Genomic DNA, 17,663 nt, shown 5'->3' on the forward strand with positions numbered 1-17,663 from the left:
CCCCCAACCCATAGTTTTTGTTTTTTCTTTTTGGAGAGTAGCCATTCTGATCAGTATCAGTTGACACCTCCTTGTAATTTCACTTTGCAGCTCCCCAGTGAATAGTGATATTAAATGTCTTTCCATGTGTTTATTGACCAGTTGTATATCCTTCTTAGAAAAATGTCTATTAAAGTCCTTTACTCTTTTTTTTTTTGGTACTGGGGATTGAACTCGGGTCCTTGTGCTTGCAAGGCAGCCCACCAAACCACTGAGCTAAATCCCTGGCCCCTTTGCTCATTTTTGAATCAGTTTTTTGTTGTTGTTGTTTTTATTTATTTATTTATTTTGAGATACTCACTTTGTAGTACAGGCTGGCCTTGAACTTGCTATGTAGTTCAGGCTGGCCTTGAACAGGAGATCCTCTGGCCTCAGCCTCCCAAATGCTGTATTACAGGTGTGTGCAACCACACCCAGCCTGTTTTTTTGTTTTGTTTTTCAAGTCCCTTACATATCCTGGTTATTAATGTCTTATTAGATGTATGATTCACAATTTCCCCCCATTCTGTTGCCTTTTTACTTTTTGTTGTATTGTTTTGTGGTACTGGTAATTGAACCCAAGGCCTTGGATATGGTGCTAGGCAAGCAGTATACTGCTGAGCTACATCCTCAGCCCTGTTTTTTTGTTTTGTTTTTTGAGATAGGGTCTAACTGTGTAATCTAGGCCAGGCTTGCACTTGCTGTTTATCTCAGGCTGAATTCAAACTTGAGATCCTCCAACCTCAGCTTCCTGAGGCCTGGGATTACAGGCATACACAATCACAACTGTCAGTGTTGTCTTTTGTTTGTTTGGTATTTGTACAGGGATGAACTGGGACCTTGTGCTTGAGAGGCAGGCGTGGCACCACTGAGCTAAATCCCCAGCCCCTGTCAGTGGTGTCTTTTGATGCACAAAAAATTTTAATTTACAAAGTCCAATTTAGTTTTTCATTTATTGCCTATATATTCTGTCATGCTCAAAAATCATTGCCAAATCCAATGTCATAAAACTTACATATATTTTCTTCTAAGAATTTGTACTTATGTCTTAAATTTAGGTCATAGATTCATTTTGATTTAATTATCATATATGGTACTAGCTAGAGGTTCAAATTCATTCGTTTCTGTGTGGGTATCTCATTTTCTCAGCATTGTTGAAAAGACTATACCATTTAGTAGTCTTAGCACCCTTGTCAAAATTATTTGACCATATATGTGAAGGTTTATTTTTGGACTCTTCTATTTCATTGGTCTATATGTCTGTCTTTGTGAAGGTTTATTTTTGGACTCTTCATTTTCATTGGTCTATATGTCTGTCTTAGCGGCTGGGGATTTAGCTCAGTGGCACCACTCCTGCCTTGCAAGCACAAGGTCCTGAGTTCAATCTCTGGTACCCCCTTACCCCCACCCCCGCCAAAAGAAAGAAAATACTCAGTAACAGAAGGTCAGTACTATATGTCTGTCTTGATGTCAGTACCATACTGTCTGAATTACTATAGCTTTATACTCTTTTTTTAAAGCAGTAAGTGTGAGTCCTTCAGCTTTGCTGTTTTTCAGAATTGCATTGATTAAGTAGTCTCCTGAGATTTCATGAATTTTAGGGTGGAGTTTTCTATTCTTGCAAAACCCATCATTGCAATTTTGATAAAGATTACATTAAGGGCTTGGGGTTAGGGGAAGGGAGAGAGAGAAAAAATATTACTGGGTAGTAGTGATATTCTTAAAATAATAGGTCTTCCAATCTGTGAGCACAGAATCTTTTTTCCACTTGTATCTTCTTTAATTTTTTTTTTCCCAGTGCTGGAAATTGAACTCGGGACCTTGTGTTTGCAAGGCACGCGCAGTACCTTGCTAAATTCCCAACCCTTTTGAATTTTAATCTGTATTTTTAAAAAATTAAATGTGTTTCTTGTATACTGCATATTGTTGGATTTTGTTTCTTGAACAATTCTGCTAATCTGTGTCCTTTGATTTGGGAATTGTCATTCAAATTGACAATTATTATTGAAAGTTATTCATTTATTACTGTGATTACATTATTTTCCTTTGCTGATTTCCTTTTTATCTCCCTGTCTGATATATTCATTCTATTATTTTTGTGTGTGTGTGTGTGTGTGTGTGTGTGGGTTGTTGGTTTCACTGTCTTTTTTAGGATATCCTTTGAGAATTTTTTGTAGTGCTGGTTTGGCAGTCATGAATTTCTTAAGGTGCTCTTTGTCATGGAAGTATCTTATATCTCCATCAATTTTGAAAGAAGATTTTGCAGGATATGTAAATCTGAGTTGGAAGTTATCTTTTAGGAATTGATACACTTCACTCTTGGCCTAGATTTATTAGGCCTTTAAGATTTGTGTTGAGGGCCGGGAATCTAGCTCATGGCACTACACCTGCCTCACAAGTGCAAGGTCGTGAGTTTGATCCCCTGTACTGCCAAAAAAAAAAAAAAAGTTGAGAAGTGTGCTCCAAATTCTAAGTGTTTATCTTTTTTTTTTTGGTACTGGGGATTGAACTCAGGTCCTTGTGCTTGCAAGGCAGGCAGCAGAACCACTGAACTAAAGCCCTGGCCCTAAGTGTTTATCTTTATAAGTGATTCTTTGCTTTTCTCTAATGGCTTTAAAGATTCTGTCCTCATATTGGACTTCTGGGATTTTGATTATGATGAGCTGTAGAGAGGTTCTCTTTTGATCATGGTTATTTGAGGCTCTGTATGCCTCACTCATCTTCTGTATGCTTAATTCTTGACCAGAATTTGGAAAGTTTTCTGTTGTTATTTCTGTAAGTAGGCTTTTTATGCCCTTTGTTCTGTCTTCTGATTTTTCACTTACTCCAATTAATCAGTCTTTTTGTCATCTAGGAGGTATTGGATCCATTTTTCATATTCTTTTGTTTTTAAGATATCTCTGAATACTGTAATTATTCTTCGAAAGCATTCTTTCTAATTCTGATATTTTATCCTCACAGTAGTTGCTTCTGCTGTTCATACTTTGATTATAACCTAATATCTTGGATTTCTGTTTGGAACCTTTTTGTGGACTCTTAAGTCTTTGCTAAACTAGTCATTCATGTCTTGTATCATTTTGTTTAGCTCAGTTTTTTGTTTTGTTTTGTTTTTTGGTACTGGGGATTGAACTTGGGACCTCCTGCTTGTGAGGTAGGCAGTGGCACCACTGAGCTAAATCCCTGGCCCAAGCTCAGTTTTTTATTAGGATCTTCTGTAAGCTCCAATTGGTTTTTTTTTGAGACAGGGTCTCACTGTGTAGTTGAGACTGACGGATCTGGAACTCACTATGTAGGCTAGGCTGGTCTCAAACTCACAGTGATCCTCCTGCTTCAGCCTCCTGAGTGCTGGGATTACAGGAGTGCAATTGTTTTGTTTAATATCTCCATTATAACTAAAAGTTATATCTTCTTTGAGCGCATAGAGCACCTTATTGTTTTGATTTCTAATCTTCTCTGTTATCCTTTTCTTTTGTGGTTGTACTGGGGATTGAACTCAAGGCTTCATTAGTGTTAGGCAAACACTTTACCACTAAGTCACATCTCTAGGTCTTTTATTCTTTCAAATAATTCATCCCTGTGGCTTTTGCTTTCATCCTTCTTGATGCCTCCTGGATCGGCTTTGGAGAAGTTGAGAGTTTTGAGATACATTTTGTTGCCTTATCTTCTTATGTTTCTGTTAATTTTTGTTTGTTTTGTGCTTAGATTTACATTTGCTTACAGTAGAAAGATTTTGTTATTATTATGGAGATTTCTTTAGTTGGTCTACTTTTCAGTAATGTACTCAGGGAGGGCGTGGAGTCCTTTGCCTCTGTCCCAGTATCCCATCACCCCTGTTAATTTGGGAGAGTAGATGCAGTGTAATTGGCCCAGCACGCAGCTCTCCTAGAGTGGACCTCAGTGTTATTAATGCCACAAAATCCACGCATTGGCATATAGAGAAAACATATCAATAGCAACAACTATGCAACCCTGGCAGTACCAACTAAATCAGCAACAGTAATATTGTACAAGACAAACTAGATACTTACATACTGTAAGAACTAATAATGTGCCATTTTTCACCTTAGAAATATATAATTATAGTACACACAGACAAATCAAATATTATAAACAGCAAATATCTAGGTGTGATAACTATACCTCTACTAATTATGGAAAAGAATTTAATAGTAGTAACACAGAGTTAACTATCTAAAGATAAATACAGCTTAATGGTTATACTATTAAAGTTATAGAAGGTTGGGACTGGGGGAATGCAAAAAGAAAAATTAATAGACGAGAAGAAGGAGAGAAAAGTGAATTAAAGGATCCTACTACAGAGTAAAATGATATTTATAGATGTCATTAGATAAAGGTAGCAGGAAAAATGAGAAAAGAAGGTAAACGAAAAAGGAGAAAAATAATATGGAGAATAAAAATAGAAAAAAGTTTAAAGGAGAAAGAAAAATAGGAATGGGCTGGGGATTTGGCTCAGTGGTTCCACTGCTTGCCTCACAAACGCAAGGACCCAAATTTGATCCCCAGTACCAAAAATAAAAAAAAGTAAGAGAAAGAAAAAAAGGACAAAGGAAAATCCCCCAAACTCCTATAAACTGATAGAGAAGAAAGAGTTGAGCAGGGTGTGGTGGTGCACCCCTATAATCCCAGCACTCAGGAGGCTGAGGCAGGAAGATCGCTGTGAGTTTGAGACTAGCCTGTACTACATAGTAAGTTCCAGGCCAGTCTGAACTATGTAGGAAAACCCTGTCTCAAAAAAAAAAAGGAACCAGACATGAGGCTCAATGAAACACAAAAGAGGATGTAAAAATAACCCCAAGTAGGGCCACCTCAGTGGTTCTACTGCCTGCCTCTAAAAAAAAAAAAAAAAAAAAAAAAAAGAAGAAGAAAGAGTTACGAGACAGAAAAAATAAAGAATCCAAAGACGGGGGAAAAATCTCTATAATTTTGAAGGAGTGGTTCCCTTCCAGGACTCCAGTTTCAGACCAGCAAGACAGTTTTTTTTGCCTAACTTAACAACCTGTGGGTTTGTGAGGTGCCCCTGCTATTTCAGAGGCCCCGCTCTTTACCCCAGTGCCTGTGGCAGTACTAAGACATGTTCTTACTCACGTTGGTAGATATGGAAGGCAATCAGACTCCAGATCTGGATGTAGGTAGCAGGGAAAGAGTTGGAATACATAATGCTGGCACTTTCAAATCTGGCTGTTTCTGTGCACAGCTGGGATGAGGGGCTGTGTTCTTCCTGTTTTAAAACTTCTCCATTGATCTCTTTTCTTTCTGGCTCACTGCTCAGTCCCATTCCATGGCTGTCTCCTGTGGCTGTCTTTCACTCACTCAATGTTGGAAGGCCACTCAGGGAGCCCTGAAGTAAAGTTTTTGTTGTTGCTGTTCTAAGTCCAGAATTAAATAATCAGCCCCTTCCTAAAATATCAGGGGATTAAGTATTCTCTGGTGATATGGCAGGCACTCTCCCACACCCTGGCTATGGTCTGCCATGTGGAAGGAGTCCCCTTAGAACAAACCCTTTGCTGATTTTGTAGTTAACAAGAGCCATGTACTCTGCCACTGTTTCTCCCTGGATCTCCCAGGCTTGGGTGCTTGCCTTGCTTCTGGAGAACCATGTTCTCCTCCCCACAAGCCATGAGCCAGGGATAGAATCCACATTGTTCCATTTTGGCTTTTTTTCCCCTCTGTGTTGTGGACTGGCTCTCCAGCTTCTCTGTAGCTTCTGATTTTCCTGTCAGTTCCTTCCTGATTCCCAGCAATGTACTTCTCACTTTTCTTCTTGTTATTGTGTGTCTGAATTCTGGATCTCGCAGAGGGTGAATTTTGCTGCCAATTACCACTCTGTCATTTTCCTCTTCTCTGCCTTTTATTTTCTTAAGCATAATTATTTTTATCTTGAACTTCTTTTAAAGTTTAAGTAAGATATTTCCTTGTTTGGGAACTATATCATCAGTGTTAATTTTTCTCTTGTCTCAGTTTTTGTTCATGTCATCTTGTCTCTTTGTGTACCTGGTTAGCTTTGGTTGTCAAATGTTTTCTATCAGAAATTGTAGAAATGTTTGAAGGTTTAGTGTATAAACTGTCTACAGGATGAAGTTCACTTTTGACAAGAGCTAGGGTACTAAGCACTGCAGGATCAGTTTAATTTCAGGTATTTAAGATGAGTTTGGCTTATATTCAAGGTATAGCCCTTCAAGTCTCACCTCAAAGCATGAATGATTTATTTACCAGTCTCCTCTACCCCTTATCAGTGACTGGAGTACAATTTTTGTTTTTCTAATTCTACAAAGCTGTCAGAACACTGTTGTATTGCTCAGCCTCTAGCTGCATCTTCCCAAATGAGCAGATGGTTTAGGGGAGAAGAAGCCACAAATAATACTTAGATCCTCTTTCTGGAGTTTCTTTCTTTCCCAGTTCTTGACTCTTTATTTCTTATGGTCTTATTAAAACCAACAATGCCTTTAAGAGAATTCAAAATATTTTATCCAGCTTTTGTAGTTCTCAGAAGAATGGTTGATTCAGTTGTCCACAACATCTAGTTTACGACTATTAAAATTAAAAGTCACTCCCATTTTTTCTGCTAACTTTACGTTTCTGTTCACAGATCGAGGCAATGACAATTGGCTGATTAAATATGACTGTCCAATGGATAGTTCTAGCTCTCGGGTAAGAGATTTTTGTGTTTCAAAGAAGAGGATAGAGGCTGGGCATGATGGTGCATGCATGTAATCCCACACTTTTGAGGCTGACACTGGAGGATTGCTTCAAGTTTGAGGCCACCAGGGGCTATGTTGTGAACTTGGAGCCAGCCTGAACTGCATAGTGAGACCCTGTCTCAAAAACAAAACAGAACAGAAAAACAAAGAAGAGGATAGAGAAGGATATCCTTATAATAAAGAATATATCTATAATATGGAAACACACAAGTCAAGAATGGTGGCATATGCCTGTAATCCCAGCACTATTCGGCTGAGGCCAGAAAGATTGCACATTTGAGCCCAGCTTGGGAAATTTAGTGACTTAGTGATATTCTGACTCTGTCTCAAAAAGGTCTGGCACTGGGGATTTAGCTCACTGGTGTCACATCTGCCTTGCAAGTGCAAGGTCTTGAATTCGATCTTCATTACTGGGGGGAAAAAAAAAGAAGCCACAAATATAAAAGATCAGTTAAGTTCAGATTTAGGTCACATAAGTTCAGAAGAATGAGGGAAGCACAGTGTTGAAAATTAATAGCTTAATGTTTGGTGTAGCTTTTTTCAATTTGTGTTTTAAAGAACATCCTACTGACTGATGTTAATAGGAATAACATGAAGGAAAGGTCAAATAAGTTTGAAATATTTTATGTACTTTATTCCTTTGAGCTTCACACTGCATAGTAGCATAGTAAAAATCTGAGAAATACTATGTGAAATGAACCTGTTTGGTTTCATTTGGCCAAGTGATTTTAACTTGGGACGCTCTTCACAAAAGACCACAATTTCATAGAATTAGTTTTGAGAAAGCTTCTCCTATATCTTTCTGACTCTCCTGTTTCTCTCCCACCACTCTTCTCTATGCTGCTGTATCTGCATGTTTTTAAAAAAAGAAGCAGGAAGTATCTGAAGGAGTGAGGTTGGATTTTATTCTTATTTTGTGTTGCTGGGGATGGAACCCAGCATTTTGCATGTAATAGGTATGTACTCTACCACTGAGCTACACCTCTAGCCCCAGTGCTTATTTCTTATAGGGGTTTTGCTTCCTTCTCTAACACTAGCTGTCACATTTTGTGCTCTTCATTGAAAGAACTGTGCTTCATGGTAGAGTGCTTACCTAGCACATGCACAGCTCTGAGTTCAGTCTACACCACCACCTTCGTACGTGTGTTTGTAGATTCTTCAGGCCTTTCCCATGGAAATTGATTCATCATACAGGAATTTTTTTGTTTGTTTGTTTGTTTTTTTGTGCTGGTGATCGAACTAAGGACCTTGCACTTGCCAGGCAGGTGCGGTGCCATTGAGCTACATCCCTAGCCCAGGATTTTTTTTTTTTTTTTTTTTTGTTTTGAGACAAGGTCTTGTTATATAGCCCAGGCTGACCTTGAACTTATGGCAGTCATCCTACCTCAGCCTCCTGAGTCCTGGCAATACAGGTGTATGCCACCATACTTGGCTTTATTTTATTTTATATTATTTATTTAGAGTATTTTGGAGCCAGGATTTTGCTGTGTAGTTCAGGCTGGCCTTGAGCTTACTGTGTAATTCAGGGTGGCTCCAACTCACGGTAATCCCCTTCCTCAGCCTCCTTAGTACTGGGATTGTAGGTGTGCCCCACCATGCTGGCTAGGATTCCACATTTTTTATAGGGAATCCCAGGAGAACTGGTGCAGGTGTCCTAGAACCTCAATCCCTGTTCTGTGATGTCACCAGTGAACCCAAAGCTACAGCCATGTGTGCCCATGATTGTCTCTGATGTGGGCTGTCACAGGTGGCCTGCCTCCTCTTTTCATTGAGCTTGTGTCTTTTTCTTCTTTATGAATCACTGATGCAGGAAAACAGACTCCCTCTTGCAAGAATAGCCAGCTGACTGTTACATTCTGTGATTTTGTTTTCTTATTGGAAAATGTGGTCATTACCAGTGAGATGGTATCTGAGTCAAGGTCCGCACAAAGGACCTTGGCCTACTAATATGGAGCTTTCTTCCTTCTTTTCTGCTCTTGGGATTCTCATTGCCCTTCAGTAAGAGGAATGCCTTATAGTTATCTTTCTTTTTGCATTATCCTTACTAATATCTGTGCCATATTCTGGGGAAGTGCTCCTTTTCCACAATAAAAAGGGGACTCTGAGAACCTTGAATAACTAGGATAGAGGTGCTGTAAGTGTGCCAGGTTCAGATAACACAGAAATCAGTTTGGAGGGTAGCTCTAAATAAGTTGCAAAAGGACTGGTCTTTGAAGGAGATGAAGTGTGTTGCCTTGCTACTATTTTAAAGGGCCTGAGGCTAATGGGCTCCCTCAGTAATTAGTCTCCTTGTTCTGCAGGACACAGACTGGGTGGTTGTAAAGGAGCCTGTTATCAAGGTGGCTGCCATAGACAATGGGCTGGCATTCCCCCTGAAGCACCCCGACTCCTGGAGGGCATGTAAGTTTCAGGACCACTGGTCTGGCTCTACTCTTGCAGTATCTATCTTGTCATTGTGAAATGGAGATGATAATATCTCCAACATAGCATTGTTCTAAGAATTAATGAAGTAGTGCTGCTCAGACTTTTTTTTTTGGTTTTTTGAGACAGGGTCTCACTATGTAGTTGAGACTGACCTGGAACTCACTATGTAGCCCAGCCTGGTCTCGAACTCACAATGATCCTCCTCCCTCAGTCTCCCAGTGCTGGGATTACAGGCGTGCGCCACCACACCCGGCTGCTGCTCAGACTTTTTTTTTTGGTTTTTTGAGACAGGGTCTCACTATGTAGTTGAGACTGACCTGGAACTCACTATGTAGCCCAGCCTGGTCTCGAACTCACAATGATCCTCCTCCCTCAGTCTCCCAGTGCTGGGATTACAGGCGTGCGCCACCACACCCGGCTGCTGCTCAGACTTTTAACAGTGACTAGCGCATGGCAGTTATCCCATAATGTAAACTATTAAAATTTTTTCCCTGTATTATTTCTACTAGAGGCATATGAGTGATTAGAAATTAGAAGCATAGGAAGCTGGAGGAATATCTTAGGGTCCAGCATGTGCAGTGTTCAACCCCAGCCCTACAAAAAAACCAAACAAAATGAAATTAGAAGCATAAAGAAGCTGGATGTGGTGCCTGTAACCCCTGCACTCAAGAGGCTGAGCAGGAAGACTGCTACATAGTACGTCCAAGCCAGTCTGAAAAACATAGTGAGACCCTGTCTCAAAAAACCAAACAAAGGAAAGAAAAAAAGAAGCACAAAGATGAGTTTTGTCACCTCTAATTTGTATTCTTACTTTTTGAAATCTGTCTTTTCATGATTTGTTCTACTTGAGTCTCTACACACAAGCTACTGTCAGTGCCCTATCTTCCTTGTGGATACTCACTACCCATCCCATTATAACTTAGCAACTTTTGGAAAGGGAGAGAAATGTAAGTAAGTAGTGAGTCACTAGCTCCCTTTGCAGCACTAGTTTTCAGTGTCAGAAGGACCATCTCAGTGTCTCAGTGGCAAGTAGTTGCTTCAGGATGAGCTTGTATCTTGGAAGGTCATGTAGCATCTGAGAAAGAGCTGCTGGATTAGGTAAACATGGGTTTGAATACTGGTGCACTAGTCATGTAACTTTTATGGTTAACAACATTTGTTAGTTTTCTTTTCTGTGAATGTTAGTGAGGAAGAGTCTCCTTTTGAAAGTTCCCTGCTAGGTATAAGACAAATGAGGAGGGACTTTTCTAACACATTTTTTTTTTGACCTTTTCTCTTTTCAGATCCTTTCTACTGGGCCTGGTTGCCTCAGGCGAAGGTGCCATTCTCTCAGGAGATCAAAGATCTGATTCTTCCAAAGATATCAGACCCTAACTTTGTGAAGGACTTGGAAGAGGACCTGTATGAGCTATTCAAGGTTAGCCCTGGGGACCTTAACTAATAACTATATAGAAGAAGCCATCCCTTTCCCTCACTCCCCTCAAATACCGAGGATTGAACCCAGGGACTTTGCACTGAACTGCATCCCCAGCCTTTTTTTTTTTGTTTTTTATGTTGGTGCAGGGTCTTGCTGAGTAAGTTGCCCAGGTTGGACTCGAACTTGCGATCATCCTGCATCAACCTGCCAACGTGCTAGAAATACAGGCTTGCACCACCACACTTGGCTCATAGTTCTATTTGGTCCTGACACAAGCCAGGAGGGAATGACTAACACCTGGTTTGAGTTAACCAATGTAGAGCAAGGTTCTTACACACGGACAGAAGCACTTGGTTTGGATGGCTTTGAAGGATGTGGGCAGCTGCGATAGATCACACTGAGGTTACATCACGTGGCTGCAGAGTATCCTCAGAGTTCTGAGTTTGAGTTGGAAAACAAAACACTTTCTTGTTTTGTTTCTTCATCTATAAAGGTGGGCTTTCTTAGGGTGCTAGTTGACTTCACCAAGCCCTATAAGCCTTATATAGATTTTTTTTATTACAAAATTTCTAACTAGGGGAGAAAATGGATTTCTGTGAGGTATTCATGTAGTCTGATATCTTACCCTTCTTTTGCAGAAAGATCCTGGTTTCGACAGGGGCCAATTCCATAAGCAGATTGCAGTCATGCGGGGACAGGTAAGCCTGGGATTCTTTGGGTGTCTTTTGGGGATCTCTCTGAGATGCTCATGCTGTCAGTGTGTAAAGCATGAGTCTTAACACCCTTTTCAGTCTATGACATACATGCTTTGGCTGTACCCTAACACACGGGAGAGGAAAGATAGCCCTTCTCAGTCTCCCACTTCTTCAGTGGGATCCAGTGGTTGGTGAGGCACTTAGTATGTGCTTGTCTCTGTCCCAGGTGCTAGATAAGTTGTGGGTAAATAAACCAGTGCTCTCTTTGCTTAAGTTCTCAAGGCAGGCCATGTATGTTGGTGGTTAAGAACTGGGCTCTGGAGTCAGACCATCTTACCACTTAGAAACTCTGTGGCCTTGGGAAGAATCTTCTGTTTTCTGAAATAAGTTAGTAGTGATGTTGCCACATAAGGTTCAGTTAGTTGCTGCATGATGGAATTGAGTTAAGAGGCAGAGTGATGCTGGGCTTAGTGGTGCACACCTATAATCCCAGCACTCTGGAGGCTGAGGCAGGAGGATCACTGAATTCAAGACCACTCTGGGCTACATTGTGAGTTCCAGATCAGTATCAACTACATAACTACATAGTGAGACCCTGTCTCCAAAAAAAAAAAAAAAAAATGTGGAGTGATGGAGAAAGAATGAACTTTATTAAAAACCAGCTGGAGGGGCCAGGGATTTAGCTTAGTGGTGCAGCTACCTGCCTTGCGAGTACAAGGTCCCGAGTTCGATCCCCAGTCCCAAAAAAAAAAAAAAAAAAAAAACAGCTGGCATACTGGAATATGGTAGGCTCTTGCCCTTCAACAACTATCTTACCTTTTGCTGAAAGGGAGAATTTTATATGATTTTTTTTAAGGGAAGGTATGTGTGTGTCTGAGACAGGTGACAGGTGGGTACCTCAGTTGTCCAGTGTTTCAGAAAGTGGCCTCTTCTGGAGAGTGGGCTTTGTATATCTTAATTCATTCACATGTGTCAGCAAAAGTTTCAGTCCACTAGGTCTAAAGCAAACATAAGTGATCAAAGTTTCTGTGTGTGATTTATATTTGTCTTTTTATTTTGGTGAATGTGTGAATGTTTCTGGCAAGTGCACCCTCCAGGTATGACCTTCTCCCATAACTTGGTACTGGAGAGTACTTTGGAAGGGAAAGTTTGTGCATTCCTAGGTAACGTTAGTGTACAGTTAATCTATAAACAATAGGCTTCAGTGGGCAACTAATACTTAAGAGGTAGAGTGGACAGGAGCAAAGAGAAACTTTGGAAAATTGGATCTCGGTGGAGGGACTTTCAATAATATCTTGCACAGTTGATGGGAGGATTACATGAGATAATGCATGTTCAGTGTTAAGTAAATATAATGCCTGGTACGTGGTAAATATTCAGACAGTGACAATGGTTATAATTTTGTTTTAAGTTATGAATTATATTTTTCTTTGTATCTCACCTTGAAAGGGAGCCATAGAAACCCAGGATGTTTTCTGTCTTTCAAAGTGTAGTAAAGAACATTCTTGGAGAATGGCTCAAATATTCTATACGGCGGGGCTAGGGATTTAGCTCAGTAGCCCTGTGCCTGCCTCACAAGTGCGTCCTGAAGTTCAATTCCTGGTACCAAAAACAAAAAACAAAAAAAAAAACATATATATTTATATATACACATACATATACTACCCCAAAAAACTGTATAGGGCACTAGCATCGTGCTTATCATTTTGAAGTCTTTCTGAAGAGAACTGCATGGCTTGGCAGGTCAGGGCACAAACTGGTCAGAGTGCCTGAGTTTGAAGCCTGGCTTTGCCATTCTCTGCCTGTAAGGTAAATTACTTAGTCTCTCCTTCTCTTTCTCCATTTGTATCATGGGATTAATAACAATACCTGCTTCATAGGTTTATTATGAGATGAGTTATTCAAAACAGAATAGTACCTACTATATCAGAGTACTGAATCAATATGTGTTGGTTATTAAGATACTGATTTCAGATGGGCGTGGTGGTGCACGCCTGTAATCCCGGTACTCCCGGTTGAGGCAGGAGGATCGCTGTGAGTTCGAGACCAGCCTGGACTACATAGTGAGTTCCAGGTCAGTCTCAACTACATAGTGTCTCAAAAAACCAAAAAAAAAAAAGGATACTGATTTCACATACAGAAAAGTCAGCTCACATCTTTAAACAATGTCTTTCTATCCATAATTATATATTTACTTCTTCCTACCAGGAAGAAATTGCTAGAGGGTCCTGGTGAGAGCACCTCTTGGGCTTGCAGCACTCATTTCCCTTGGAAATAGGGTGATTAGGGTTGTTTTGTTTGTTTTCAGGCAAGCTCTCTCTGAGATTTAGGCTGGTCTTGAACTGTGTACCCTACACTGGCCTTAAATTCACAATGATCCTCCTGCCTCAGCCTCCTGAGGGTAAGATTGCAGGTGTGTGCCACCATGTCTGGCAATTGGAGGTTTTAAGAGCTGCTATAATTACAGCTTCCTGAATATCAGTAACAAGGTCTTCTTACCTTTCCCAAGTAAAGTGTGGATCCAGTTAGGATGGCAGAATTTTGGGGAACCTTGCAAGGTGCGTGACACATAGTCTGGTATTATACAATTCAGTATAAAGTAAGCTTGCACCTCAGCTTTATGTAAAGCATATCCTTATTAACCATCTTCTCCAGTCTCAACTCAGTCCCTTGCCAACACCTTAGCAGGCCTCCTCTTTACCCTGATAGGTAACTTCTTATACCTCCTCTTATACCCTGAAATGTGTAAGGGAGGTTGGGAGTAGTGCAGTTTTATCTTTCTCTCCTCCTGTGCCCTTACTGTCTTCAGAGGGACTTTTGGCATCCTCTAATTGTCAGTCAAATATCCATCAGCATATAACATAAGCAAAGGAGACACTTAACTTGAAAATCAGAATTGCAATTGGAGAAAACAGTCAAGGACCAGACCTAAGGTGTATTCTGGCAAGGGATAAGGGAAGGAAAACCTTTAAGGAATCAAGCTGAAAGGTAATCTGATGTTGTGTCGTTTTGTGGGGGCATCATTTCCTTGGAAACCTTTTTTTTTTTTTTTTTTCCAAACTCAGGTCCTTGCACTTTCAAGGCAGTCATCAGAATCACTGAGCTAAATCCCTGGCCCCTTCTTTGAAACCTTTTTGATTGGTTGATAGGGACTGCAGGGGAAAGATTACAGAGTGGGGTTGTTCATAGCCATGATGGTAGGTGGCTTCATGGAGAATCTGGGAGTTTGCTTCGTCATGCACATTTTAGCCTGTTCCCTTTTCAGAATGACAGGGGCTGGGCATGTAGCTCGGTGGTAAAGTTTGTGCTGAGCATGCACAAGGTTTTGGGTTCATTCCTGACCACCATATTAAAACAAAATGACAGACGCGAAGTGGAACCTGTTTGGTTTTGAGCAAGTTCCACATACCTAGAATACCTACTTCCTGATATTTTATGGTTCCATAAGCATCCATTTCTTCCCAGTATGCAGCTTAACATTCACTTTTTTTTTGAGGGGAGGTGTTTGTAAGACAGGGTCTCATTATGTAGTTGAGACTGACCTGGAACTCACGATGTAGCCCAGGCTGGTCTTGAACTCACAGTGATCCTCCTGCCTCAGCCTCCCGAGTGCTGGGATTACAGACGTGCGCTACCATGCCTGGCTTAACATTCACATATTTACCATATCTACTGTTCATACCCCAGAGCAAAATGACCCTTTGTGCTGAAAAAAATCTGACATAGAACAGGAAAGAAGCTATCAGCTTAGCTGAGTCAGTAGCCTCTCTTTGTAGTCCCAGCATTCGTGGAGAGTGAGGTAGGAAAATTGCAAGTTTGAACCCAACCTGGACAACTTTGTGACTAAAACTTGTCTCAAAAACAAAAACAAACAAAAAAACAAAAACTAAAAAAAAAAGAGCTGGGGATATAGCTCAGTGCCAAGGCCCTGGGTTCAATCCCCAGTACAGGGGGGAAAAAATAAAATTAAAAATTTTATTGAAGCCAGGCACAGTGCTACATGTCTATAATCCCTGCTGCTTAGGAGGCTGAGACAATAGGATCAGAAGTTGGAAACCAGTCTGGGTAACTTTGTACAGGACCCTGTATCCAAAAAAATGAAACAAAACAAAAGTTGGGCTTGGGTATAGATCAGTGATAGAGCACTTGCTGAGTATGCATCAAGGCCCCGGATTCAGTCCCCAGGAGTAGCACTTGCCAAAAAAAATTTTACTGAAAAAAAATTGATGAGATAGCATTTAGATAACTAATTCAGCTGCAACGTTGGCTTTTAAAAAAATACATCATTTGGGCTGGGGATGGAGCTCAGTGTTGGAGTATTTGCCTAGCTCATGTGAGGCCCTAGGTTTTATCCTAGCACCACAAAAAATAACAGCAATGAAAAAATTGTCTTTGTAGGAAAATTAGAAAATAAGGATAGATAACTAGACACTTAAAACCACTTGTAATTCCTAGAGACTCAGATTTGACCACTGCCAACGTTCAGATTTTTTTTTCTCTAAACAGATAGGGAGATAAAATTGTAGAAATAAAGGTGGTGGTGGGGTCACAATCTAATTCTGCTTCCTTTCTCTTTTCCTTTCCAGCTAACATTGGGATCGACTTTCTGTGCCAGTACATTTATTTCTATATATTTTAATTTCTTTTTCCTTCCTTTTTTTTTAAATCTCTTAACTAGTTTACATCATTTTCACTGTTACAAACAATACTGTATTTTAAAAAATTAAATATTTTATGCATATCCATTATTACATCCCGGTACCTTGAAAGTGGAATTGCTGTCAGACTTTATTCTTTTTAAGCTTTATGGTCAGGTTCTCTGTCTGAAAGACTGTCCCATATTCCAGCTCCATAGCCAAGAAGAATGCCTGTTTTTTTTTGAGCCCTCAACCTCTGAGTGGCTGTTGTCTTATCTTTACTAACTAGAAGGGCAAAAAATTCAGAGGCCTTTCCCCTCCTTCTTTTTCTTTCCCTCCCCCTCCCCTTCCCTCTCCTTATCTTCCTTTTTTTTGAGACAAGGTTTCTGTGTTGTTCAGGCTGTGCTTGAAGTCACTCACTATACAGCCTAGGCTGGCCTTGAACTCACCATCCTCCTGCTTTAGCCTCCTAAGTGCTGGGGCTACAGACGTGAACCACCATGCCTGGCCTCTTTTCTTTTCTTCCTTCCTTCCTTTTTTCTTTTTTTTAATACTGGAGATTGAACCTAGGACCATCACACTAAAACTACACTCACAACCCCTTTTATTTTGAGACAGGCTCTTGCTAAGTTGCCCAGATTGGGGTTGAACTTGTGATCTTCCTCCCTCAGCCTCCCAAAGTGATAGAATTATAGATGTGTGTCACCACACCCAGCTTTTATTTTTTTGAGATGAGGACTTGCCGTGTTGGCCAGGTCTGAAACACTTGGGCTCAAGCAATCCTTTTTCTTCTGCCTCCTGAGTAGCTGAGACTACAGACATGTACCACTGTGCCTAGCTTCATTTGTATTTTTAAAATGACTAGAGAGGTTTGATTTTCTGTTTAGTGCCAATTTGTATCTCTGTTGTAAATACCTACTTAGACATTGGTGTGTTTACTTTTTGTTGGTTTGTAGGAGGACTTTACGTGCTGGCCTCTCTGCAGAGGCAGACTTGCAGCGCCCATGCCTTTTCCTCACCCATCTCCTTTTTCCCACTGCAGATCCTAAATCTGACACAAGCACTGAAAGACAACAAGAGTCCCCTGCACCTCGTCCAGATGCCGCCTGTGATTGTTGAGACAGCCCGTTCCCACCAGCGGTCTGCTAGCGAGTCCTATACACAGAGCTTTCAGAGTCGGAAGCCCTTCTTTTCATGGTGGTAGCCCTGAGGCAGGTGAAGGAAGCCTGTGTGAGGTCCACACGCCAGCTGGGTGCAGGGAAGCCAGAGAAGCCGGTGGAGAGTAGTGCCTGTGCCAGCCCTGGAGCCCTCCCTCTCTGCTCTCCACCTCCTTCAGGGCTTTCTCACCCACAGGGAGAAGAAGCACAACCAGGGACTGGGAGTGCTCCTGGGCCCTGCTAAGTGCTGGGGACCCTACAGTTACCGATAAGGAGTCCAGGTGGTTAGGGAGGAGCAACTCCCTTCTAGCATCTCTTGATGGCAGACTGGGAAAGTCCCTTCCTCCCTGATACCCTACTCCATTGCAATTCCCTGTTATATTCTGCATCAGAAGAAAAAAGCCACACATTTAAATGCTTGTAGCAGAATCCAGATCCTCTCATGTTAGAATAATTCAGACTTGCCGGGCGTGGTGGTGCACACCTGTAATCCCAGCACTTGGGAGGCTGAGGCAGGAGGATCCCTGTGAGTTCGAGACCAGCCTGGGCTACATAGTGAGTTCCAGGTCAGTCTCAACTACATAGTGAGACCCTGT

The 17,663-nt window shown here is 41.0% G+C and overlaps 1 protein-coding gene across 1 annotated transcript in view; it reads left to right on the plus strand.

Moving 5' to 3' along the window:
• Pi4k2a (phosphatidylinositol 4-kinase type 2 alpha) overlaps positions 1-17,593 on the plus strand; it is a 34,657-nt gene extending 17,064 nt beyond the window's left edge. Inside the window, exons 6-10 of the mRNA XM_010620412.2 lie at positions 6,626-6,687; positions 9,038-9,137; positions 10,445-10,578; positions 11,217-11,276; positions 16,953-17,593. Coding sequence (XP_010618714.1) covers positions 6,626-6,687; positions 9,038-9,137; positions 10,445-10,578; positions 11,217-11,276; positions 16,953-17,114 — 518 coding nt within the window. The 3' untranslated portion in view covers positions 17,115-17,593. The remainder of the gene's footprint in view (positions 1-6,625; positions 6,688-9,037; positions 9,138-10,444; positions 10,579-11,216; positions 11,277-16,952) is intronic.
• The last annotated feature ends 70 nt before the right edge of the window (positions 17,594-17,663 follow it).

This window comes from Fukomys damarensis, unplaced genomic scaffold, assembly GCF_012274545.1.
Source record: "Fukomys damarensis isolate Sample0158 unplaced genomic scaffold, DMR_v1.0_HiC HiC_scaffold_8, whole genome shotgun sequence".
NCBI classification, from domain to species: domain Eukaryota; kingdom Metazoa; phylum Chordata; class Mammalia; order Rodentia; family Bathyergidae; genus Fukomys; species Fukomys damarensis.